At 47.0% G+C, this 26,915-nt stretch overlaps 1 protein-coding gene across 10 annotated transcripts in view; it reads left to right on the forward strand.

Annotated features, from left to right (window-relative positions):
- Window positions 1-26,915, forward strand: part of SLC22A23 (solute carrier family 22 member 23) — a 188,897-nt gene that overhangs the window by 87,113 nt on the left and 74,869 nt on the right. Inside the window, exons 4-5 of one of the 10 annotated variants that reach the window (XM_063632992.1) lie at window positions 16,593-16,673; window positions 20,844-20,928. The exons of 7 other annotated variants lie outside the window; for them this stretch is intronic. In XM_063632992.1, the coding sequence (XP_063489062.1) occupies window positions 16,593-16,636 (44 nt within the window). In that variant the 3' untranslated portion in view covers window positions 16,637-16,673; window positions 20,844-20,928. Of the gene's footprint in view, window positions 1-16,592; window positions 16,674-20,843; window positions 20,929-26,915 lie in introns of those variants that run through there. 2 more of the 10 variants (XM_063632993.1, XM_063632991.1) reach the window with 2 other exon arrangements.

Genomic DNA, 26,915 nt, shown 5'->3' on the forward strand with positions numbered 1-26,915 from the left:
ACAAGGCCACGTTGCTGGGAGCAGCTGGATGGTACATAAATCTCAAGTAGGAGCTGTTTTCAGGAAATTGAACACTTAATAGTCCCTGCTGCAGGTCTGCAGAGAAGTGAGTCGTGATGTCCTGGCTTTGAAAGTCCTATTGGTTTTAAGAGATCAATCAAGTTATTGAAGCAAAACCACAATTGACGTTTTCTCTGCATTAAATGTTTGCAAGGGAAGCAGGTGTAGGCACACTGAAGGTCATCGTGAGGACTTGCTCAACTTGGAGTTTGAGCTGGCCTTGGGCACACAGGCCTGAGTCAGGTGAGAGGCACTGAGGGGAGCCAGGAGCTCCCGCCACTGCATGCTGAAGGGGCTGGGCACGAGCTGCCCCGCAGGCCACCTGGCCGCCACCTCAAGGGCTGTGTGTGTATCTGTGGCTACAAGGTTGCAGCACACCTGAAGGCTTTGTCTCCAGTGTGAGTGAGCCTTGCTTTCGACACCTGTGCAGAGAAAGCTTTGTACAAAGTGAGAGTCAGGCATGGACCACCTGCCGTTGGAAGGCACGTGCACCCCCGCTGCTCCAGTGAGCCTCGCAGTTCCTCGAAGACCCACAGTCAAGGCTCTCCAAAGCTTGTTTTAAGCATGTTAGCTGTACTGTTAAATAATTTCCCTTTCAGTCATTTCCCACAGAACCATAATTCTTAAAAGGGTTTTTACCTTCCTACATATGGCTAACCTCTTTGTTTTTTGAAAGAAAATCCAAGGAAAAAATAAATTTAGGGAAAAAAAATTCCCAACCAGGAATTTGTTTAATGGAAATGTATATTCCAAAAAGTGAAATTCAGCAAAGTCGATTGTAGCCGATTTTCTGATAGTCATCCTGATAAAATTGGATCTATTTTCTTATAATTTGCCTCTTCCTCCAAAAAGAGAAGTGTGATGCTCAACAAATCTTAATTGTGGTTACAGCATACTGAGTTTTTGTTCATTATTTTTTCTCTTGAATGTGGAGATATACCTACATGTAAGGGAAATTTTCACAAGAAAACATAGTCAGGCTTGAGATTCATTGAAAACCATTTCTAAAACTGAAGCCATGTTTACATATGCGTGTGCACACACATTCTAAGCATGAAGCATTTCAACAGTTTTTGGGTTAAAATGCTTGTATGGACCAGTCCAGGGTTGCTATAAATGAGAACCTAAACATATGTTTATTCCATCACTTTTTTTTTTTTTTTGAGATGGAGTCTCACTCTGTCACCCGGGCTGGAGTGCAGTGGCACGATCTTGGCTCACTGCAACCTCCACCTCCCAGGGTCAAGCCATTCTCCTGCCTCAGCCTCCTAAGTAGGTGAGATTACAGGTGTGTGCCACCACACCCAGCTAATTTTTGTATTTTTAGTAGAGATGGGGTTTCACCATGTTGGCCAGGCTGGTCTCGAACTCTTCACCTCAGCTGATCCACCCGCCTTGGCCTCCCAAAGTGCTGGGATTACAAGTGTGAGCCACCGTGCCCTGCCTATTCCATTACTTCTAATCAGTTATCCATGGACTTTTAGAAAACATTTGTGGATGTGGATACTACCTTGAAGGGTTGGAGAAAAATTATAAGGAGATGATGGTGACCTTTAGAATGCTAAGGCTATAGTCCTTTTTGTGCCACCATTTTTTTTAACCCTTTAGATTTAACTGGGTGAGCAGGGGACAAGAATTTGCATGGTTTTTACCAGTTCCCTTCTGCCCAGGAATGTTACCACATCTTTAGACGAAATGCTTGAAGAAGACTAGAGGAATTATCAGCCTGGCTAAATTATTCATGAGAATATTAAGAAGGGAAAAAGTATTTTCATAAAAAAAAAGTAAACCTCACACTGTAGTGACAGTCAGAATTAGGTTAAAAATAGAGCCATCTCTGGGAAAGACCATCGAATTTTAATTAGCTCATCACTCTGAGCAATTCTGGTGTGTCAGCAGGTTCTTCCTTGCCATATAGTCATTTTTATAGGTTTAAGTAAAAATAGGAACTGGTGCACAGCCTAAACAAGCTGCATAACGAACCCACCTTCCTGGCAACTCACATCTTGGAAAGAGGATGCCGCTGCCTGGCCTGTTCGGACTTCCTCTCCTGTTTGGCATCTCTACTAATCTTGGCTGTCTTTCCTCACTCATACTATTCTTGCCCACCCCCATCCCTTTCACAGCTAATTATTCCCCATTCTATTGGATTTTTTTTTTGTGCATAACTTATTGCATTGGAGGATTTGTTTTAATTTCCCTGAAATCTTACAAATTAAATTGCCCATCCTTAACTTTCTCAGCTGTTCATCACTCTGACCCACTTTATGTTGAAATTTGGCCAATTTGACTGAAGCCAAAGCTCCTTCTAGGGCAGTATTTCTGAATCTTGTGAATATTTTTGGGTCAGAGACCCCCTTCCAGAATTTGATGGCAGCTACGGGTCCTTCCCCTGGAAAAGCACGTATCTCTTACACACATGCACACATGCATAGAGTTTCACATAAAGTTACAGAGGCTTCTGGTATCCCTGAACACATTCATGGATCCCAGGTTGAACATTACATGGCCAGAGAGCAGCTTGGGTTGAGCATGGGGTGCAGGGGCCTCGCGGGGAAGCCTGGCCTGCATCTTTGCCAGCACCGGGACCATGTGGAAGAGCAGGGTGTGAGGGGCTGGAGAGGGGAATGTATCCCTAAGATGCAGATGCCATCAAGCCCTTTGTCATGTAGGACCAAGCATTCAAATAAACCTTCTGTTTCCAGAAAACAGCATTTGTCCAAAAGGATGGGAAGTGAGTGGTTGTGACTTCCCAGCCCAAGGCCACCCTCCTTTGCTCTCTGCCTTCAGTCACCTTGACCTTGCTCAAGTCCAGTAATTGGTGCTGGGCGTCTCTGTCTGCTGGTGAAGACGCAGAGAGATGGACATTTCTGAATGAGGCTGAGACAGCAGAGAGGACTCCGTATTCCGGAAAATGAGATTTGACCCAGTGAGAAAAGCACAGAGTCCAGTGTCAGGGTTTTTCCCTGTACTAAGCAGAAGGAAATGCTATTACTGACTTGAGTCCCAGTCGGGGTCAGTGGGTGCATTGATGGAGGCTGGTTCCTCTTTTATTTCATGTGACTAGTCTTTAAGTGCTAACAAATAGGAGTTCTTCCACATAGAAGCCACTGGAAAACTTCACCTAGAATTCACTGTAAGCCCTTCTACTGTCACTATGAGCTGTGTGACTTTGGGCAACCTAACTTACGTCCCTCAGGCTCCTCATCTGTGTGATGGGAACATGAGTGTTTTCCTCTCCGGACCATAAAGTCATAGAGTAGCTGCCTGGCCCCTTCTATGCACTCTCTGAGATCCAGATGCATCTCAGTCCTGACCAGGCTGCCAAGGAATGAGATACAGGTACTGCAGAAGCCTGTTCCTAAGGCAATGGGAGAACAACCCTGTAGGCGCCGTCACAGCCAGCTTGCTAATGCCCAAGATGATGGCATATTGGAATAGACGTTTCCCATTACACAGTAAATCACAAGCAAAAAGACGGAGACGTTTTCAATGATGGCCAAAGAATAGGCTTTGAATACCCGACTAACTGAACCAGACTGACCCTTTATCCTGCTTCAAAAATTTGATTTCTGGACTGTTTTGGAAATGTACTTTGACCTTCCCCAGGCCATGAGACTGCTGCTGTTGCCACTAATGCAGTTATAACCTCAGGGAAGCAGAAAGCTCCAGGGAAAAGAGCATTTTCTTTAAAATACACACACACTTCCCTCTAAAGGTTTGCTAGCAGATGTTTGGTGGAGACAGAAGGCATCTCATCAGGAGCTGGTGGGGTGCTTGCAATGATTGATTGCCATGTTTGCATATAAGTAAGTTCTTGTTCATCTGCTCGCTGCCTAAGACCTGGTGTTAATCCCCCCTGCCCTTCCTTCTGGAGGAAAATGATTTCTGCCAGGGGAGTTGAGTAACACTGACAAATATCAACTAAGTTTTCATTTTGAGTGGAGGATGGGGTAGGAGACAGAAGCCACTTGCTTGAACTAGGTCTTACCCACCATTGCTAGGATCCTGCCTGTCCAAGGTTCATGGTGGCTTCTGCTGGGGATGAGGTCGGGAGGTGAATTATTAAGCTCTGTGCTTTAAGTCGCTCTCTGAGGCTGATATTTCGGACTGATGTTTAGCTTATGGGAGTGGTCTGTGAAGTTTTGTGAACTTCAGCAATTACATAGATCGCATAGAAGTATTCTCCACATGAGATAGCTTGAATAGCAATAACTCGGGAAAAGTTAGTTTGCATATACTACTGGTGGTAATAATACTAATAAAGTAAGAAGTGATTTGTTGAGTCAGGAACTGTGCTAGGGACTGAGCATGTGTTAACCCATCTCCCCGCAACACTGTGAGTTAAAATTAACACCATTTAACAGAGGAGAATACCATGGCTCACAAGGTGGACCAAGACTACACAGCCCTAACATAGTGACATCATACCTCATACCCTTCCCTTTCTTTCTTTCTTTCTTTCTTTCTTTCTTTCTTTCTTTCTTTCTTTCTTTCTTTCTTTCTTTCTTTCTTTCTTTCTTTCTTTCTTTCTTTCTTTTTTTTGAGACAGTGTCTTGCTCTGTCACCCAGGCTGGAGTGCAGTGGTGTGATCTCGGCTCACTGCAACTTCCACCTCCCTGGTTCAAGCGATTCTCCTGCCTCAGCCTCCCTAATAGCTGGGACTACAGGTGCATGCCACCATGCCCAGCTAATTATTTTGTATTTTTAGTAGAGACAGGGTTTCACCATATTAGCCAGGGTGGTCTCAATCTCCTGACCTTGTAATCTGCCTGCCTTGGCCTCCCAAAGTGCTGGGATTACAAGCGTGAGCCACCGCGTCCAGCCATACCCTTCTCTTTCTGATGCCGACACCCATGGACCTTCCACCATGTCTTCTGCTGTTGCATGATGCCATGCACACTCCGATGCAGCATCATTACTGTGACAAATTAAAGGAGCCAGAGAGAAATTAAGTGAATAATAGATAAGAAACTAACATGTCTTTGGTTAGCAAAGTATGTCGGCCAGAAGATCAAGTTTTCTGCTTTCCTTTTTCCTTCTGCTGCTGATGTTTCCAGTAGACTTAAGGGTAAGGATGCATGCATTAAGGACATGATGACTTTTTTTTAATGTTTTAAAATTTTTAGGAGAAAAGACTGAACATATGTTCAGCCCTTGTCTATAGGAACAACAGAAAAAAAAATACTTTTTAGTAGGACTATCCTGGAAAATCCAAGAGGATCATTTCCAGAGTTATAGGTCTAATTTGTTTTCTTTAGTGTTAGCTCTTCGCCGGAAACACTATTAAATAGAGAATGTGCTACGCAAGGGCATCAGGTCTGCCCACTGCTGCATCCCCAGCACCTAAATGGTAGCACGCACTCAGTCAGGCTCGGCAAGACCAAGTGCCTGCCTGAACCAGATCTACAAGCCAGTATTTTAGGAAATTCTGTTTTGTGTCAAAGCATCTTCACTGTAGTCTACTCCTGTGTTCTCCCAAATTAAACAAAGAACAGAGGTCATGTCCGTCTGGAGCTAGGGCAGTTTATTTTTTTTTGTTTGTTTGTTTGTTTGTTTGTTTTTTTGAGACAGGATTTCGCTCTGTTGCCCAGGCTGGAGTGCAGTGGCGTGATCTTGGCTCACTGCAACCTCCACCTCCCGGGTTCAAGTGATTCTCCTGTCTCAGCCTCCCTAGTAGCTGGGACTACAGGTGTGTGCCAACATGCCCGGCTAACTTTTTTTGTATTTTTAGTAGAGACAGGGTTTCACCATGTTGACCAGATTGATCTCCAACTCCTGACCTCAGGTGATCTGCCTGCCTCGGCTTCCCAAAGTGTTGGGATTACACGTGTGGGCCACTGCGCCAGCCATAGGGCAGTTTATTGGTTAATAAACTATACAGCAGACACCTGTGCCTCATTCCCTCGGCCCTTTAATGTCCCCTTGGCTCCCTGGGGCTCAGATCATTCCAGGGACCTCTGCACTTTTTGGCCGTCCCCCTACCCCCTCTCCACCGCACCGCCAGAGTGAGCTTTCCAAACCCAAACCCGTTGCCTCACTCTTCAGCTTCATGTCCACTCAGCTGCTCTGACTGTCCCCAGGCCAGATTCCAAGTCTTAACCTGCACGTCCTGGATGGTGGACAACAGTAGCTCATCTCCCACCACCCTCCGTGCTGTGCTTCTCCTGTCAGGTGCCTCCTGTTCCTGTGTGGCTGCCTCAGCTGGGAGCGAACTGCTCCCTCCAACTGTGCCCTGCATGCGTGAGACCTCTCGCTGACCCTGGAAACACAGCAATAGGATCACTTCCTCATGCCCTCCCTCACCTCTGTGTTGAATTTAGATGCCTCCTATGTGACCTCATGACATGGTGTGAGCAGGGAGCCTGCACTTGGTGTGACCTCACTTTTTTTTAAAGAAGGGAATGATTTTTTTTTTTTTAAGGAGGGAACAAATATAAAAAATCTTTGTCCTAGAGTCAGAAAACCAAGGTTCAGGTCCTACATTTGAGGGTTTCTTAGCTCTGTAACTTTGAGTAATTTACTGTAGAGAGCTGACGTTGGTTCCTTGAAGTATAACATGGGAATCGTGCCTATTACATCTCACCTAATTGCCATAGAAATCGAATGCGCTCATATGTATGGAGAGGTTTTAGAAGCTATGAAACCCTGTACAAGTGTTTGGTGGCACCGTAAGGACAGTTAGTGTTCATTTCCAAGCAATACAATATTGCATATTTGTGTGCAGATAATGAGCTTTCTATTACCTTTGACTCATCCCAAAGAGGTTAAAGTGTCCCAGGAGAGAGGGAAGGCAAAAGCTCTGTTGGGTGAGATGCACAAATGTCAGACCGTGCCAGAGCCTTCTGTTGTGTGGGCCCATGGGCGGGGCCGGATAAAGTCGGTACTGTTTGGGGCCCACCCAACTACACCCGAATGTCCTTCATGCCTTTGCCATGCCCAGAGGCAACTCATGCCTGTGAGGATCAGCCAGTCCCTGGCTCTGCCCCATGTCCTGTCTCCTTTTGGAATGTAGAGCTAGTGCCCAAGAGAGTACCAGGACGGGGGCAGGGGCACTGGAGTAACCATGTAGTAGATGGCTGAGCAGAGGCCAAGGAGCAGCTCCCACCACTGCCCCAGAAAAGTACCCCTTTTTCTCTCCAGAACATGGCAGTGGTTGAAGCCAGGAAGGACCAGGCTGGAACGCTGTGCTTTCTCCTTTTTGGGGTGGCATTGTCCTCTGGAGAATCGCAAGCAGGCACCTTAGTGCTGAAGGTACCACGTCCTAGTTTGGGTGTGACTGCCAGGTGCCCACACTGGGCCCAGGGCCAGCCGCAGGCAGCAGCCTGTCACATCAAGGTGAGCAGCAGTCCACGGGCGGGGACAAAGCCATGACTCATATTCCTGCTCGTTCCTTTCCATCCCCTCCCCTTCTCCCTCATAGCCTCTCCTCAGCCTGTGTCCTGGGGTGTCACAGTTCCCTGAGGAGGAAGCCTGGGCCCTGTCTTAGGTCCTGTTCTGGCGGCGGCCTGGCCCCTGGGACACAGCCCTACAGACAGTTGCTGACCATTCAATCCTGCTGTGGCATATGGGCTGTTGCGGGAGCTCACACATGCTGCTGTGCCTGGTGAGGACAGGCCAGCCAGGGCTGCAGGAGGAGAAACCTGACTTTGGTGGAGGGGAGACCCAACTGCTTTTGTATTTTGTGTTAATTTAAAATGGCAAAGACATAAGTCACAAAAAACATGCCCCTGCATGAGCGTGCTATGCCTCACATCCCAGCTGAGCGGAGAGCCTGTTTCTGATGCTCATCAGAAGTTGCAGGCAGTGGGCTGCGGGATGTCCCAGGGTGCAACGAAGGGTCCTGGGCAGATGTTCTCAGGCAGGGACATCACCTGCTATAGGCACAGGGGCCGGGCTGCCTGGGCTGGCTGTGGTGGACACGGACCCAGCCAGGGCAGCCAGCGTCCGAGGAAGTAGGGTCAGCAGGACGCCCACGCGGGACAGGATGCTGTGCCCACCGAGTGCTGAGCGGGTCAAGTGGGAATGCAGATCAGAACTCTCTTCCTTGGGCTCTGAGCAGTGCAGAGTTGAAAGGCTGTTAATTGGCCAAGCCTATTTAATATTTCATTCACGCAGACATGGAAACAAAGAGGCGGTCATGGCAAAAGCTGGCACAGGACATTCCCCTGTCCCCATCACCCCATTCCCTTTGCCCTTGAAATCCTTATTCGATGGTCCTTAATGTCTGCATTTCATTCATGCTTCCTCTCCTGGGTCCTGGAGGTCTGCCTGCTTCTGGGACCTGCAGCCTTTCTGCATGGGGAGAGCTGGGCTCCCATCCTCGCTCTGTGTAGTGGAGAGACGGAGAGGCCAGATTTGTAGATGGCATCTTGGGGGTTCTGCCTGGCCCCAGAGCTCCATTCCTTTGTTACCTTCTAAAGAGATGGGATGGGGGGCTTTGCTGTGCTCATTAATCTCAATCCCATGGAGCCCAGGGCCATGGAGAGATCTCAGAAAGGTCATGGCCTTTGCCTGGTTAACAACTGTTTGGTTCGGGAAACAGTATCCTTGGTGGGTGTTTCGATCCCTGATTAAAATGCATGCTAACTTTTTTTTTTTTTTTGAGATGGAATCTTGCTTTGTCGCCCAGCCTGGAGTGCAGTGGCGTGATCTTGGCTCACTGCAACTTCTGCCTCCCGGGTTCAAGCGATTCTCCAGCCTCAGCCTCCCGAGTAGCTGGGATTACAGGCACATGCTGCCACGCCCAGCTAATTTTTTGTACTTTAGTAGAGACGGGGTTTCACCATGTTGCCCAGGCTGGTCTCGAACTCCTGAGCTCAGGCAATCCACCCGCCTCAGCCTCTCAAAGTGCTGGGATTACAGGCATAAGCCACCATACCTTGCTGCTATTTTTTTTTAAAGTTTGCTTAAAAAAAAAAAAAAAAACAACTTTATTTTTCCCTAGAGGACCTCACAGAGCCTTTAATTTGCTGACAAGCACATGAATCTGAAGGGAAGGTGTATAGAATGATCTGATAGGTTTCCTCCGTGTTTCTACAGCCCTTGTGTGCACTCTGGTGTGACCGTCAGCACGTGGCAGTGTGGTGTTGGATTTGGAGTATTTTCCATGCCCGATTGTAAATCCCTTGGGGTAGGGACTGTGTCTTTATCTCCCTAGGTCTTAGCGTGAGAACCGGCACGTGTTTCGCGCTTTACAGGTGTCCCAGGCGTGGATGCCTTTGTGATCTGTTGAGATGGCCTCATGTTTCTTCTTGCCCCAACAATGTGATTCAGCAAAAAGACAACTGGGTAACAGACGCACGGAGCAGTATTTCTTGGATCCCTTGGGGTTTGCTGTGTTGAGACTGGGCTTTTGAGTCTGAATTCAAATGAGAGTGAGGTGTTGCTAATGCAGAGAGACTAATGGGCCCAGCCTCTTGTCCTCTGTAAAGCTGGGAACAGAAGCTAAGTCTGGAGACTCGAACCCCAGAGTTTTAGAGATAGAACTGATAGGCAGGTGGCCGTTCTCCTGGGACCCCAGCCTTTGTGGCCTTTCCCAGCAGCTGAACTTTGGACCCCTCTCTCTGTGACATCCTGCTCCTAACCTGGCCACATGATGCTGCTTGAGGCAGCCACAGCCTGAGCCAGGACAGCTCTCAAGAGAGGAGGACAGGCTGTGGGATGAATTGTCATGGCCACAGATGGAAGGGACCCAATTCCTTAAAAAAAAAAAAAAAAAAAAAAAAAAAAAAAAAAAAGAGTGATGTAGGAGTCTTTAAGCTTCTCTAAAGGGCAGGGCTTGGGGGTCCTCGTGTCCCTCTTATTGAAGCACATTTCCCTCTCTTTTTTTCAGTAGAAAGACAGTCGAGGGGGTGTGTTCTGTGTGATGCTGCTACAGGCTCCTTTGGGGGAGAAACCCTGATCTAGGTCACAGCTGGCTGGGGTCTTAAGTCCTTAAGCAGTTTAACTTGAGGTCAGGCATAAAATGGGGGCGGGGATAGAAATAGAAAATATACAAGCAACAGGAATATAAAATGTGGGACACTTTCTGTGGCCTGGACGTCCCTGCTGCCTCGAGCTCCCCGCAGTTGCTGATGTTCGCTAGCGCCTCTTGTCACCCCAGTACCACGCTCTGACCTTCTGTTCCTGCTGCACCCGTTCCCCACCCCAGCATCTTTGCCTGAGGGAAGGCTTCGTCCAATCCCGTTCCCACCCTGGATGACCACGCCACCTGTGGGCCTGCCTGGCCGAACGCAGGTCTCCATCAGAGGGGCCCGTCTGCATGGGGGTGCCTGCACATCTGTCATGTCGACATCACTGAGGACCCTTTAGGGGCTCAGGCCAGCTTGTGGGCCTCTTTGTCTCCTAAATAACTGGGACAGTATCTGGGGCTTAGATGAGCAGTCAGCATAGCAATAAGTGACCAGAAATACTGAGATGTGTGGGCTAAGACTGTCGGGGTTGACTCGGATGTGTGCAAAGGCCCCCAAGTGATCTCCTTCCACTGTTGAGCCGTTGCCTGAAACCCGACTATGAGAATGCAGTTTTGTATTTTAAGGCACATGAGACAGATGCCCCCAAGAATGGCAATGCAGTGAGCTCTGTGACTCACCCCACCTTGTGGTGATTGAGCTTATCTGATCCTCCTGAGTTTAAGGATCCTTGGGTGGATGGGTGGGTGGGGCACAGCTGAGGCCAGAGCGCTCAAAGGCCAATACTACGGACTTGCCTTTTTTGTTGTTGTTTTATTTGGAGGGGGGTGTTTGTTTTCTCATGGTAAAATAAACATAGCATAAAAATTACCATTTTAACTACTTTTAATTGTACCATTCAGTGGCGTTAAGTAAGTCACATTTTTACGCAGCCATCACCACCCTTCATCTCTAGAGGTCTTTTCATCTTCCCAAACAAACTCTGTCCCCAATAAACACTCCCCATTCCCATCCCCTAGTCCCGAGCAGCCACCCTTCTACTTTCTGTTTCTATGAATTTGACTACCTAAGAACCTATTTAAGTGGATCATGCAATATTTGTCCTTTTGTGATTGGCTTACTTCACTTAGCATAATGTCTTCAGGATTCCTTCAGAACAAGGACCTCTAAGGACAAAAATAAGTGAAAATTAGAAAAAAAGAAAAAATGCTTCCTTCATACTATAGCATGTGTCGGAAATGGGCTCCCTTTTTAAGGCTGAGTTGTATTTCATCCTCTGGATGGATCACATTTTCTTATCCATTCATCTGTTGATGGACACCTGTGTTGCTCCTACCTTTTGGCTGTTGTGAATATGCTGCTGTGAACACAGGTGTGCAAATATCATTTCAGGTCCTTGCTTTCACTTTTGGGGGGTTATACCCAGAAGTGGCATTGCTGGGTCAGATGGTAATCCTCTGTTTAATTCTATGAAGAACAGGATATTGTTTTCTCCAGTTGGCCGCACCGTTGTACATTCCCACCAGTGGTGCACCAGGGTTCCAGTTTCCCTACATTCTTGTCAGCACTTGTTATTTCCTGTTTGTTTGACAGCAGCCACCATCCTGATGGATGTGAAGGGGTACCACATTGTCACCATGATGTACATTTCCCCGATGACAGTGATGCTGAGCATCTTTCCACGTGCTTCTTGGCCATCTGTATGTCCTCTTCAGTTTTTGTTTTGTTTTAAACTTGCACTTGGATAGTTATATGTGTGACCTAAGAAGAACTACTCAGTGATGAAGAATAAATGTGGCAACACCAGCTAGCATAGCTTAGCAGCATCTGTTATCTGCCTGAGGGCGGTGAATTCCCAGTGAGATGCTCATTCTAGTACTGTCCTAGAATGAAATGAGTCTCAGCTGGCATGTTCCTCACACTCCTTCTTGGTGCCCATCTTTTTCTTAGTTGAAGTGATCTGTGATTCTGGATGCAGCCTGTGTTGTTCTGGGATGTCTCTGTGTTGCACTAAATTAATAAAGGAGCTTTCATTTTTGCAGTTATGTATTTTGAACTCCCTATTCCATCTTCATCCTGTATGACTGAGACATGATTAGACATCAGCACAGCGCACCTGACATGGTGCTGACGTGGAAATGCAATGGATGGCAGCTCAGGACGCAGACACCACCCAGGACGCTGTGCCCGAGGGGAGCCAGGGCTTCCCTCTGAAATGGCAAAGGTTCCCACCATCCCTCCAGCCCCCGATGGCAGATCCCTTCTCACTTCTTTCTCACTGGAGCTGTGGCTCCTTCCGGTGTTTCCCTTGGGTTGATGAAACAGAAACTCTCCTGGGGCCTTTTTAATTTTATTTTTAAATTTTATTTGTGGTAAGAACATTTAACATGAGACCTACCCTCTTAACAGATTTTTTTAAGTGTACAGCACAGTATTGTGAATTATAGGCACAATGTGTGTGTAGCAGAGTTCCAGAGCTTATTCATCTCGCCTGACTGAAAGTTGATGCTAGTTGACTAGCAACTCCCCACGTCTCCCTCCCTCTACCCCCTGGCAACCATCAGCCCACTCTTTGATTTTCTGAATTTGCCTATTTTTACATGCCTCATGTAAGTGGAATCATGTAGTTTTTGTCCTTCTGTGACTGGCTTATTTCACTTAACATAATTCCTCCAAGTTCATCCACGTGTCATATGTGTCAGAATTTCATTCGTTTTTAAGCAGAATCATATTCCATTGTATTTTTCACTGCGTTTCGTGTGTCCATTCACCCATCGGTGGACCCCTGCCTTGTTTCCATATCTTGGCTGTTGTGGATAACGCTGCAGTGATCGTGGGAGCACTCACCTCACGTGCTTTGAGATCCTAATTTCAATTCTTTTGGATAAGTACCCGGAAGTAGAATCACTGGATCATATGGCAGTTCTAGTTTTAGTTTTCTGAGGAACTGCCATACTGTTTTCCATAATGACTGCACCATTTTTGCATCCCTACCAACAGTGTTTAAAGGTTCCAATTTCTCTCCATCCTGGGGACTTTGATACTGAGAACCTAACCTGTCTAGCCTCTTCTGCATTGGCTGCCTTTGCAAGAGCTGGTTGCCTCTCTGAAAACTCTCCTCCCAGGCCTCTTCCCTTCCCCTTACCCACATGGCAGGACAGTCCTACTTACTTTTCCCTTAAGGGAAAATTCAAATGCTGCCTCTTTGGTGAAGTCTTCCCCAGGCCTTGTCCCTTTCTTTGCATTCCTGCAGCACAGGACCCCATCTGTGTCTCTTCCATCAGACTGTGAGCCCCTTGAGGCCGGTGGTGTGGCTTCATCTTGGCATCTTCCCTGGCATGGTGCTACCTCATCCTCCTTGCTGAATAAGTGAATGAAATGCATTCATTATACACAGCCTCCTTCTGTTTTCCATTATTTGCCATTATTCAGTGTGTTCTGTGAACCAGGAGCTGGGCATGGCTTGTGGAATAAGAACACAGTCCCTAAACTAAGGAGCTTTTAGGTTGGTAACCAAAAAGGGAAATTCTAAATTTTTTTATGATAAGCTTTTAGATATCTTTTTGATATTTAGAATGAAGTAAACACAGTAGATGTAGTCCAATTTTGGAAATCATTTAAGACCTGAGCCTAATTGAGCAGGTGGAAAGCCAGGAAGAACACACCTACTTTGTATCTGCCGTCCTTTCCTCATGCTAATTGATAAGGGGATTAATCCTTATACTATTGCTGAGCCACACCCCCATTTAAAAATAAAAATTAGGAAAGCTGTCTGGATAATTATTAGCAAAGACTTTACAGAGGCTGGGATAAGTCCTCCAGCTGGCTGTTTGCACTGGGAGTTTTATAGTGTACTTGACCTTTGCTTAAGGTAAGGGAGTTTGTTTGGCAAAAACAATGATAAATATTTCCATGGCATTGGAATCCTGCCAGATTTCTGAGACTCTGGGAATGCAGATGTGGGCACTGGAGTAAATGTGAGCATTTCATTACAGTGCCTGCCTTGTTTTGGGGTTTTTTTTGGCTCTCTTTTGGTTTTCTCTTCCAGGCCGTATTGCTAGGTTTACTGCTTTAAAATTGTCTTTATGGTTCAGGCTGCTGCAGCCTTTAGAACAAACCACAGCAGTTGGGATCTAGAAGCCTGCACCTCTCCTAGAGGCACCACCTGCATCACAGTGTCCGTGACCTGACCTTTGAAGGGGCCATTTCCCATCTTGGAAATGGGGACACTACTTGATATTCTTATTTATAGGATTTGGTGAGGGCATATGAGGTAACACATCCACAGATGCTCTGAAGGGCTTGAGCGGGATCATGCACCTTATTACAGATGGTTGTTGATATCTTGGGCAAGTTTCAGGACCTGGAGGTTCAAGCCAGCCCATCTCACTGCTGAGCCAATAAGGAGGAAGACAACATGGTTACAACAAAGCTTCAGGCTTAGGAAGAAATGTTTCACGTGGATGGTGTCCTGGCCAGCGGGTTTGGTTCTAAAATAAACACTACTGTCTCTGGGGTTAAAGATTTGCCCAGGACAGTGGAGAAGCCAGCGGGAGGGTAGTGCGGGGCGGCTAAGTTTAGGGTCAGCTTTATTTTCACAGGCAAATAAGGAAGTGAGAGGCTGCCAAAATCACTCCTCTGAGGCTTCCCCTGCCCCTTGGATGAGGTTGCTGCCATCTCTGAGATGGAGGTGTGGCCTTTTACCCTTGTAGGCACCAAGGGTGGATCTAAGACACTGTTTTACCATCCAATCCTGTCAGCTGTTCCATGGCCCACCGTTTCGTTTTGAATGTTTCCAGGAGCCAGAAGTCCAGATCCCAAGGACTGGCACGCGGAAGGAGAGCCCTCCTGAGAGAGCACGCATGCTTCGGGTTCTTTCGTGATTAACTATGAGATGTTTCTGATGTCACGTGTATCTGCTACCCAGACTCAGAAACAAGCCTCATTAATAAGTCCCACCCTCCCACCCCACACCTTGTCCCCGTCCTGCCCCCCGCCTCGTCCCCCTCCTGCCCCACGCCTCCTCCCCCTCCCCTGTCCACAAGTCTCCCCACCCCGTTTGCTGTTTTTTATCCTCATGAGTTTCGTTAGGTTTTACCACATCTAGAACACTGCGTTGTACGGTTTTGCCTTTTAAAAAAAACTTTCTACAAATGCTGTCATACTGTGTTTGTTTTTCTGAACTTCCTTCTTTTTTTTATACCTCAGCGTTCTATCCAGTGGCTCCTCCGTGTCGGTGCGGAGACAGGGAATGAGTGAGAGCGACGCCGGCTTTGAGAGCTGGGGTTTGTGCAGGGCTGAGTGAGACCTTGGGCTCCCGTGGCCCAGGACTTAAGAAATAGCAAAAGAGAATAGTAGATGAGCCAGAAGTTGAGAGTAGATTTGGGAAGGCACAGAAAGGATTGACCAGGCATCAAGTGGCCTAGCTCTGGAGCCTGGGAGTGGGGCTGATACAGGGAGCCAGACGGGAGGGCAAAGACCTAGCCCAGACTCATGAGAATGGTAACCTTGTTATGACCTTGGCCTTCACACAATAACTTCCCTCTGCCCAGCAATGTCCTGTTCTCTTATACACATGGTAAGAGGGAAAATATCTATCTATAAATGCATTTATATTTCTAAGAGATTATCATGGAGATTATTTTTCTCGACCAGGGGAGGGTTGCTGTGTTGCATAGGACAGGGTGTGAAGAACCCATGCATTGCATGCTTGTCTTCCTCCTGTCTTTTAAGTTCAGAGGCTTCTCACTGTACCTAATAAGTCAATGTCTTTACTCTGATATTATTTCTGATTTCCAGTTTGAAGATGAGAAAACTGATAGTATCAAGGCCTCTCTATTCATCCTATTTTATTTGAAGAGCTGCTGGATAGTATTTGGAGGGAGACTTTTTTTTTTAGCTGGGGAGGGTGGCGGCCACAAAGACAGGGAGCTGTTTCCAAGCAGACAGAGGGTAGGAGCCCAAAGATAAGGATTTGAATACTGCCGTGTGGAGAGGCGCTGGGTTTTTTGTTTGTGTTTTTATAAACTCAGTACTAGGAGTATCTTTTATTGTTTTTCCTGTTGCCTGTTCAAAGGAAAGAGTATAGCACAAATTGTCCAAATGCCTTGTGCTTTTAGGGGCAGAGTTGATACTGTCACCGTCTGGCCCTCAGGTCCTACTTTGTCTGTTCTGCTTGTTGTCTACGCATGAACTAATGAGGCTGCCTGCTTAACTGACATGGAAAGACAAGTGTCAACTGAATAAGATGATGTTGAATTATGAGATTCAGCAACCCATTATGTGGCCACTTGGCCCAGCATAGTACCTTCCCCATTTGTTAGACATTCACTATTTGATTGATTAGTAACAAATTAGAGATGGTGTGGATCATTGAAATCTAGAGCAACCCCTCCAACACCTTGACTTCCCCCTAACACTCTTACTGGGACATCAACTAAAAACAGACTGTGTTTCAGTTCGTCCATTACTTTACCCACTAATAAATTGTTCACCCATCCTTTCTTGAGTGCCTGCTGGAAGCTGGGTCTCTTGAGGATGGAAAGACATTGCCTTGCCTTTCAGGCACAGAGTCTCTACTCTATCAATGGATCTGACCACAGTACCATTTATTCTCAGACCTCCAGGAAGCTTGGCAGTTTCCATATGCTGTGAGAGTATGATTTAAGGACTCAAGTGAGTTCATTTTCCATGATTCAGGTGAGTCCCAGTAGCAGGTTTCTCATTTTCAGATGGAAAAACAAGAATGGGGCAGAGATCAGAGCCTTTTCTCCCTTTTGTTATGGCTGGGGCTTGGTGTGTGCTCACCTGCTCTCTTTCTCTCTGTCTGTGTATTTGTGTGTCTGCGAGTATGCCTATGTGTGTATGTGGCTGTGTATGTGAATGTGTCAATATGTGTCTGTGTGTGTCTGTGCATGCATGCTGGTGAGCTTCTGTGGCTGTGTCTGTGTGTGTGTCTGTGCATGTCTGTATGTGCTTGTGTTTGTGGCTGTGTATGTGTGTGTGGCTGTGTGTGTGTCTGTGCATGTCTGTGTGTGCATGCTTGTGAGTGTCTATGGCTGTGTGTGTGTGTGTGCATGTCTGTGTGTGTATGTTTGTGAGTGTCTGTGTGTCTGTACATGTCCGTGTATGTGGTTTTCGCTGTCAGAGCAGCAGGACAAGAGACACTCTCACATCTCCTTCCACAACCTGCCCTGCTCCTCCCTTCCTTATCTGTGGTCCTGGCGGGCCTGGTTTTGCCCATGGCCTCTGCAACCTCTCAGCACTCTAGCAGCCCTGCCTGGGGAGGGGAGGCCATGGAGTGCTTTCGCCTTGACTCCCATTTCAGAAACGGAGCAGCCTTCCCAGTCAGGTGATGGACAGCCATCCACCCAGAGCATCCCTCCCTGCTCTCCTGTTTGGTGTGGCCTAGGTGGGAACTCCATCTTCCTCGAGGTGGTCCCCATGACTGCAGCAGCTCAGGCCTTGGCCCTGCTTCCCATCCTCCTGCTCACCTGGGGGTCATGTACATTTGATGAGAATGCGTTAGAACCTGGGTTTCCTGGCTCAGTCCTGAATGAAGCAGCAAGTCCCCTTGGGGACAGTTTTGATACCAAACAGCAGAAATATGGTTCCATAGGGCCCACCCTGTGGTACAGTGTGGCTAGGGGAGGAGATGGGTTACAGAATCTTTGCAGTGGCCAGTGACGTGTTCTTAGGCGAAAGCCAGGAAAGGTCGAGGGGAGAGAGGTTTCCAGAGCGGCGGGTGGGGTGGGAGGGGTGGGCGGGAAGCCACAGAGAGGGCTGTTGATTGAGCCTGGATGACTGCTCATTAGTCCTGACCATCCAGTACTTGTGGGCTGAACATTCCCCGCTGCCTGGCACGCTCAGGGCAACCCCCAGGATTTGTGTTCATTGCCCAGCTCAGCCACCCCCACCCCATAAAATCTCGAGACTTGTCTTTCTTCCAGCACTAGCTGATAACATCAGATTATTTTTCCCCAACCCTTTTCCTTCGCCCCTTCGTTTTCCACCCCAAGAGGCTAGATTGCCTGGCATTTTCCACCGCACTCCGATTACACTGGACAAAGGGCCATCCGGCTAGAATGCTAATAGGGAGATTTTTTTTTCCATCCCGCCTGAGCCTCACAAAAGCTGGGGGCTTTAACTGCGAGGGCCTCTCTAGCGCTCACTTTCTTTCCTGTAATTCTATACAAACGGCATTAGCCTTTTATGAGGTCTTTGTTTGTGGTCATTCTGAGGGTACTTTTCATCTCACATGGGTTTCTTGAATTTTAAGTGGAATTTGTTCAAATCGGCCTGGCCTTGCTTCTCGTAGAGGAAATGCAGGCTCACCATTATAAGTTAGTAAATTCAAAAGGGATTTTTTTTTTAAGAAAAAATCTTTCTCTTTCACCACAAATTAAATGCCTCAATAAGAGAAGATGATTAAAAATTCAAGTGCCCTTTGAAGATGCAAGATGATTGACCTCAGAATGGGAGCGAGAAGGGCAGCGAGACCAGCTCCCCATTACCACCAAGAAATTCCATTTGTTTTCTCTCTCTGATGTGAAAATAACTCAGTCTCCCTTGAGGAATCTGCTGTCATAATAAAAACCACCATTTGCATTTTTTAAGTGATAATGCCGATTTTTCTGTTAGAAACTGAAGGATAACTAAAACATGCTGGCTCTGACAACCAGTTTGACGAATGGATCAGTTAATCCAGCCTGCAGCTGTCAAAGCTTCAGAGCAGGCATGGGCCAAGTTTTCTGCAAAGGGCCAGAACATGAATATTCTGGGCTGTGCAGGCCATACGGTCTCTGGCCCACCTACTCCCTGCTACCGCAACAGCAGCCATGGACAGTCTGGAGGTGAATGAGTGTGACCACATTCCACAAAAGCCGCGTTTGTCGACACTAAAATTTCAATTTCACATGAACTTCACGCACAGATATTATTCATCTTTTGGTTGTCTTGAACCATTTAAAAATGTCAAAACCATTCTTAGGGACAAGCTGAATAAAATCAGGCAGTGCGTTGTACAAAAACAGCAGCCTTCAGCAGGATTTGGCCCGAGGGTCATAGTTTTCCAACTCTACATTAGAGCAGCTTTTAAAACTGTAGTTTATGACACATTAGGGCTTGGGTTAAGGGTTATAGAATCCATCGGGTGGTTCCTGCCCAGCATTTTTAAAGAAAAAAATAGAATTAAGTGAATCACACACAATAAGGGTTAAGTATTGTTTCATGAAACTTTGGGGTGGGTGTGTGTGTGCGCGTGTGTGTGTGTGCGCACGCCTGTGTGTGTGTGTGTGTGTGCGTGTGTGCCTGTGTGCTGAGTCACTATGCTGTCTAGTACTGGGAAATAATTTTCTAGCAACCATGGTCCAACTCATCCACCAGACTTTTATGTGCTTCAAAGGACACAAAGACCAAGAACCAAGGGACTGTGAATGTACTTAGCCCACAAGAGGGGATGGAGGCGACCGTGATCATTTGCCTTCGTGTATCACAGGAATCAAGAGCCCTGGGAGAGGTGCTGTATCCCAGGTCTGTGATCAGAGAGCAATGGGCGCAATAAGCCACCACCTTATCTTTCCCGAAGATACCAGGTTGCTTGGGCACTGCCCACTCAGTATGAATTTCCTGCTTTCATGTTAGGCTGATTTCTGAGTAGTTCAAAGAATTCATCTTCTCCACTCTGCTCTTCCACCTCCCGAGATTCAGTGATATTTAAAGCACTTGGGTGGTTGAGTATTCAATATTCTTCACCAAACAGAAATACAATAGTGTGTGGGAAGAGGGGTCACGCATTTTAATCTGATGAAAACAGCTCATGCCAGCCGTGACGGTTAGCCTAACTGCAAGCTAGGCTGTGAGGAGGTGGAGGAGGAAGGAAGGTATATTTTGGTACTATAATAATTCAGGGCCTGCAGGGGATGCCCCATGGGTGAACCACATTCTAGAGAGGGTTCCAGAAACTCCAGGGGCCACAGGGCTTGCCTCGGGGTTGGCATTGGGATTTCGTGGTGGGAGTCAACTTGGCCGAAGAGTCCTCGGGTAGGTGGGATAGGGAGAGAGAGGCTGCCTCTTAGGTCGCCAGGAAGTGGGGAGGAAGAAAGACAGGTAGGAGACAGAAAGGTGTTTGGGGCTCCCACTGCCCAATCCGAAGCCCCAGCTCAGTGTTGAGCTGCTTGGTGGCTGGGGCAGGCTTCCTCGAGGGCTCTGCAGCCTTCGGCAGGGAGGAACGAAGAGCAGGGAGAAGTGCCCAGAGGCCAGTTGGCCCCAGCGGGAAGCACCCCATTGCCCAGTTGTTTGCAGAAAAGGCAGCTGTCCTCGAGGGCAGAAGCAGAGGAGCATCCCCCTTCCTTGTCATCCTGCTCAGGGGAGGCTTTGTGGCTTTCTGGTTTACCCAGAGGGAGACACTGTTTACTCTTCTGAAGGGGTTCTGAAAGATGACTATTTCTAGAGTGGTGATGAAGGCTGGGGAGACAGGTGGAAGGGAAGAGAGTACCAGTTGACTCTCCTCTGGAGCAAAGCCTCTAAATTCCTAAACCCTCCCTGCCCTGGCTCTGGGTCATGGGGACCCGGTCCGTTGGCTGGGAAGGGTTTGTCTCCTTGTGACCCAGGATGCTTGCTGTAAGATTTGGTGACTTTCTGCAGCTGGAAGGTTTGAAGCTCTGTTTTCCTTGGACAGTTTGCTAGTTGGATCTTGGGTTGAATGAGCAGCCGCTAGGGTGAAGTGTCTGACCTCAGGTGTTGGGTGGGTCAGGTCCTAGGAGTTGGGAAGGGCACCACACCCAGCTCAGTGCCAGGAATGTGATGGATGCTCATGTGATTGCCAGGTTAGTAAGTGCCGAATGGTGGGCTGCATTTTTCCATCAACAGGGCCGGATTCTATAGTGTGCACTCACTTGGGTGCAGATGGGACTCAGTAAGAAGACAGTGGCCTTGCTAAATAAATAACCTGAGAGCAAGATAAACACAATGCCGACTGCTGTTGTCACTCTGAGCAGATGGCCACAAGTCACCCAAAGCTCAGGTAAGAAGAGAAAACAGAAGCTTGTAGAAAAATACAGCTCCTGCTCCAGGAAAGATGGCACCTAGGCCTTGGTTCGGAGACCAGACCCCTTAGTTGTAGTAGTTGTTCCAGGCCATAGTCAGAAACCAATTCCCTCCCTCACTTCCCCACGTCCCCACCTCCTTCTGTCCACAAGCATGGAGTCATGGAACATGCAGGCACCAAGGATTAGAGGTTTGGGACTGAAGAAGACAAAAAGAATGTCTCTTTCCTCCTGGAGCCTTCAGTCCAGAGCAGGAGACACACAGCACGCAGGTAATTAGATAAGTGTGTCCCCCGCAGCTGGACAGGTGCTGTGAAGGAGAAGCCTGCAGTGAGATAAGACAGCCAGGGAGGCCTGAGTTAGATGAAGGAGTGGAGAGCAAAAGCCTCCATGAGGACACATCACCACGCAAAGACAAGAGGGCATCCAGGCTGGGGCACCAGCTGCACACCTCCTGACGCTGGGCAGAGCTTCATCTCTAGCAGTAGAAGGAAGGGCTCTTGACCACAGCCTGAGGGCAGGGCAGACAGTGTAGGACCTCCTATGCCAAGCCAAAGACTCAGGAATCTTGTGCATAAAGTGAGTCTCCAGTGAAGATTAGAGGAATAATGAGAAAATATCAGACTTTTAAAAAATTCAATATGAAGTCATTAAAAAAATCAGATTTTTATGCTAAAAAGTATAGATCAGAAAAAGTTAAGTAGGAGGAGAAAGAGAAGACCATTGAGAAGAACCAGGAGGTAGCCAACACGAGCGATGAATGAGAGAGGGAGACTGGGGGAGAAGCAGCTTAGGAGACCCAAGAGATCAAGCAGATTCCTGAGGCATTTGGCAGTTCATTGCATGGCTGGGCCCTGCCTGCTGTTACCCAGGGGAAGGAATGACTAAGTGCTCCTGGTGTATTTAAATTCTGTGCAGTTCAGCTCTCAGAGGTCGGCTGTGATGATGCTCCAGTGTTGGGGGTTGGTTGCTCAGGTCAGCCGCCGACACTCACCGGAGTCTTCTCTGCGTCAGCTCTTCACCATCCGGAGGGGTGTGAGGAAGTGTGAGAGAAGGACATGGCCCACAAGAATGCCGGGGTCCAGCTGGGGGGACAGAAGCATGTGCGTGTAAGACAACGCAACCGTACAAAATAGGAAGCCGCTGAATGTCCAGCAGTGATGCGAGGGGTTAAGTCCATGAGTGGTGTAGCTGCACGGTCAAACTTTGGGCACTCACAGGACATCACAGCGTGGGGGTAGTTAATGACTTGGGGAAATGTGTGCAACGTAATGTAAAATAACAAAAGCAAACTGATAACCATTTTTAAAAAAACTTTTTGAAAGATTGGGAGGAAATATACTGAAATATGAACACTGGGTGTTTCGGTTATTGGTGATTCCCTTAATACATATCTCTGTATTTTCAGGGAATTCCCATGGTATCTTTGTTTAATGTGAAAAGTTGAAACGTATGTATGTTTTCCATTAGATGCTACTAAGGGGTATATGCTATGTGTGCCCTGACCCAAGACAGCTTTGCCAGGTCCTAGGTTAGAATTCATTCCGGGTGTCAGCAAGGGCAGAATATTTCTAATAGAACTGAGCTGAGCAAAGGCATGACAGGGAACCAAGTGGAAGGTGGGTCTGAGGGATGGCCAGGGAATGAGCACAGCTCCCGTGGACTCCCAAGAGGCTGTGGGAGGGTGCAGCTGGGAATAGCTGGAGGTGTTGCATGCCTGTCCAGGATCTGGATGTGATGACACAGGAATGCAGTGCCAACACAAGTGTTTGAAGAGCCACTTGCTTGCTTGGGGATGCCCTTGTAAGCTGTGTGGCAGCAGATACGGAGGGGACCCTACCCAAGCTGGAACAGAGTAGCGGCAATGGGGTGCACAGTCACTAAGAGGATTTGTAGGGAGGAAGCTGGCTGGACTGGGACTTCATCTATGCAGGGGAGGAAGGGGTTGCTGCCCCCAGTTCTCATCCTGGAGTGACTGAGGGAATGCATGGGTCATTAACAGACATCAAGTGGATGGAAGGGCTGGCTTTTGTGTGGAGAGGGGCAGGGGTGAGTGCAGCTTCAGATGTGCAATGCTGGGTGTTAGAGGTACGTGAGCATGTGAGCAAGTCAGCAGAGATGTTGAGCTGGGACCTGGGTGGAGGTGGCGCTGGCTTGTCAGGTTGGCATCGTGCACATCCAAAGAGAGTCCATGCCCTTGAATGGCCAAGAGCCCGTTTGGGCTTTGAGCAGTTCGAGGCGGGAAAAGTTTCAGTGGCACCAGGCTGAATCACGCATAGGCTGTAAGTGGAACATTTCAAATGCTGAAGTGGAAGCCGTTTAGTGGCAGCATGATAGCTGACAGCAAGCGTGTGTGCCGTGTCGCTCAGTGTATTCTGCAATACCAAGGAAGGCCACAGCCGTCAACACTCTCGGAGAATAGGAGACACCAAAATAAGAAACAAGCTCAGCTGTATGTACAGCAGGTTATAAATATAAAACTGAAACAAAAACAAAATCTGTTTAGCAACAGGTAGGCCAGTTCTACTTCATGATTATTTGGAGGCAGAGTTGGTTTTACATAATGACAGAGATGTATTACTGTAGTCAACAAGCATTTGACCATCTCAATTCCATATAAATACAAGTCCCACGTTTCTCTTATCCTCTTGTCCTGGGAAGGGCTCCATGTTTTTAGAAATATAAACTACTAGGGCCAGGTGTGGTGGCTCACACCTGTAATCCCAGCACTTTGGCAGGCCAAGGTGGGAGGATCACCTGAGGTCAGGAGTTTGAGACCAGCCTGGCCAACATGGTGAAACCCCATCTCTACTAAAAATACAAAAATTAGCCAGGTGTGTTGGTGCATACCTGTAATCCCAGCTACTCAGGAGGCTGAGGCAGGAGAATCACTTGAACCCAGGAGATGGAGGCTGCAGTGAGCCACAGTCGCACCACTGCACTCCAGCCTGGGTCACAGAGCAAGACTCTGTCTCAAAAAAAAAAAAAAAGAAAGAAAGAAAAGAAATATAAACTACTGGTACTTTCTTTATAACTTAAAAGTGAGTGCTTTCCCTCTACGAAGTTGTTTTCTTAAGTTGACTGGAGATGGACTATATAAAACTCAAACATGTGTCTTTCATTTCTCAGTCATTTGAATGAACCTCAGTACTTATTGAAACACTTCTGTGTGCTAATTCCCTAGATGCTGATGCCAGGAGTCTACTGAATTTGGGAACGTAGTAGAAGTAACACTAAGATAAAAGAAAGTTAAGAATTCTGACAAAGCCAATTGTTCTTTGCATTCAGACACAGGGACATATTTATTACAGTATTAGCCATGGGTCTTTTGTGTAGTCAAGTACTGGACAACAAATGGCCACTTTCTTTGTATAAAGGAAGTTTGCTCAGTGAGGAGTCCACTTGTTTCCTGATACTTAAAATTTCTTGAACAATTCACCAAGACGAGGAAGATGGTTTCCTTAGCCCAGGCTGCCAGTGCTGCCAAGAAATGAGTTTTCTCCTGTGTTTGCTTCTAGCTCCAGAAGCACCTTTACCCCATTTTAAGGAGGCAGGAGGTGGATAGTTTGCAAGAAGCTTGCTTCTGAAATTATAAGGACCAAAGTGTGATACCGAAGGAGTTCGTGATTGCCTAATGCGTACTTATTTCAATATGCTTAAAGTTTGGAATTGGTTCTTTCAAGACATGCTGTTCATTTCTACCTCCAGAAAAAGGATCTTTATACATCACTCTATGTGTACAAATTAGTTTCATTTTAACCTTCAATGAAATCCCAAACATTTTAGAATGGCTTTTAGTTTTCCAGAAAACGTAGAACCCAGGCTGTTTGGCTCCAGAGCCCAGGTTCTTTTTTTTTCTTTTGGGACGGAGTCTCGCTCTGTCACCCAGGCTGGAGTGCAGTGGTGCGCTATCAGCTCACTGCAAGCTCTGCCTCCCGGGTTCACACCATTCTCCTGCCTCAGCCTCCTGAGTAGCTGGGACTATAGGCGCCCGCCACCGCGCCCAGCTAATTTTTTTTTTTTTTTGCATTTTTGGTAGAGATGGGGTTTCACCGTGGTCTCGATCTCCTGACCTCGTGATCCGCCCGCCTCAGCCTCCCAAAGTGCTGGGATTACAGGCGTGAGCCGCCGCGCCCGGCCGAGCCCAGGTTCTTAACCACGTGGTCGTGTCAGACACTATTGCTTGTGTCCTTTGAACTTTTCAAGAGAGCCCTTTAGACTCATCAAAGGGATCCAGTAGAGCTTCTGCTAGAAAAGGGGAAGGAAAGAGGGGAGGAGAATAGGGCACATGTAGAGACTTGGCCAAGCTGTTTTGGGTATTCTCTATTATTTCTTATGCTTTTTCCATATATGCGAAATATTACTTTTTTTTAATTTAAGTTCGGTTTTCCCCTCCTTCTTACTTACATGTCATTGAGAATGCTAGGAAGGTGTTTTCATTTTGACACGTTAACATCAGATTCCAGATCAGTGCTGTCCAGTAGAACACTTAAAGTGTGGCCAGTGCAACTGAAGAACTGAAGGTTTACTTGTACCTAATTTTAATTCATTTAAGTTTAAATAGCCACATGTGAACACTGTATTGGACAGTGCAGTTCTGGAAGAAAAAGCCACAGAAACCAAGGCATTCCCCAGTGCTGTCAGAGACTGGACAGTAGATTCTAATTCGTGTAACATTCCCCTTGGTGAAAATCCTCTTAAAATATTTTTTAACTTAGGAAAAAGTGAATCGAATGTAAAATTTACTTGAGAAAATATTCTCAATATTTATAGAATGTAAGTTCCTTCTTCTGCCATCCTGTGCCTTCTGTCTTATCTTTCCCAAATGAAACTTTTTTTTTTTTCCTTCTTGTGTGTGTATTTAAGGGCTGCTCTCTGTTCGGCACCAATGTTTGACAGTGATTGGCTCTTCCCTTAAATATAGCCGACTCCCCAAGGTCATCAATCACCGTCATTATGTTTGGAAGCAGATGGGCAATTCAAGAGCAACCTAGGGTCTTTCGACATTTGGCCAGTTGCTGAGTATTTAATTACGTCTCGACAAACACGGGAGAGAGCCCTCATTGATAAGCTTAGCTTGTTAAGGGCTGGTCTCATTAATGGTCATGGTGATAAATTGTGCTAGTCTTATTGAAAAAAAGATGTCGAAAACGAGGACATTATGTCTAAATGATGAGGGTGTGTGTGTGTGTGTGTGTGTGTGTTTGCGGGGGCTGGGGATGTTTTCTTTGTTCTTAAAGGATAAATCTGGTGTTTAAAATCTGAAGATCTGAATTCAAGTCCTAGATACTATAAACCATATGACCTAAGGCCTATTTGGTAACTAACCTCTTGGGGCCTCCCTGTTAAATGGGATTAGCACTTGTTTACATAGCAAGAGTGTGGTTGGGAATAGATGTGGAAATGCAGTGACCCTGTTTGCTGCTGAAGTGGTCCAGAATATGCCACTGGCCATAAGGACTGTTTTGAGCTGACAGCATTTGAGAACCAGCAGATGCAGGACGCAGCTTTGTCGGAACTCCCCCATCTACCTAGAAACAGAGCTTTCCCAAAGAATTCGACTGTCATAAATCCCCCTTTAAGGGAGAATTCTCCCAACAGAGGCGAAGATGAGAAGTTGGTGCAGGATGAGAAATTTCATAAACACACCTTACTAAAACAAACCTTCCCTTATGTTATTTCCCCCGTATATTTCTCGGTCATTTCCCACTATTTATTGTCTCTTGAATTCCTAACCCCCTCCCTGCATTAGGATGGTATATAAAGCCCCAAATTCCAACCTTTTCTCTGAGCCATTTTTTGCACTCCCCTGTCGGTATATGTATGTGAATAAGCTTTCTTTTCTCTTGCCAGCCTGTCTTTTGTCAGTTTAATTCACAGGCCCCAAGCACTGACC

The sequence above is a fragment of the Symphalangus syndactylus genome, chromosome 23 (genome assembly GCF_028878055.3).
Source record: "Symphalangus syndactylus isolate Jambi chromosome 23, NHGRI_mSymSyn1-v2.1_pri, whole genome shotgun sequence".
Taxonomy (NCBI): Eukaryota; Metazoa; Chordata; class Mammalia; order Primates; family Hylobatidae; genus Symphalangus; species Symphalangus syndactylus.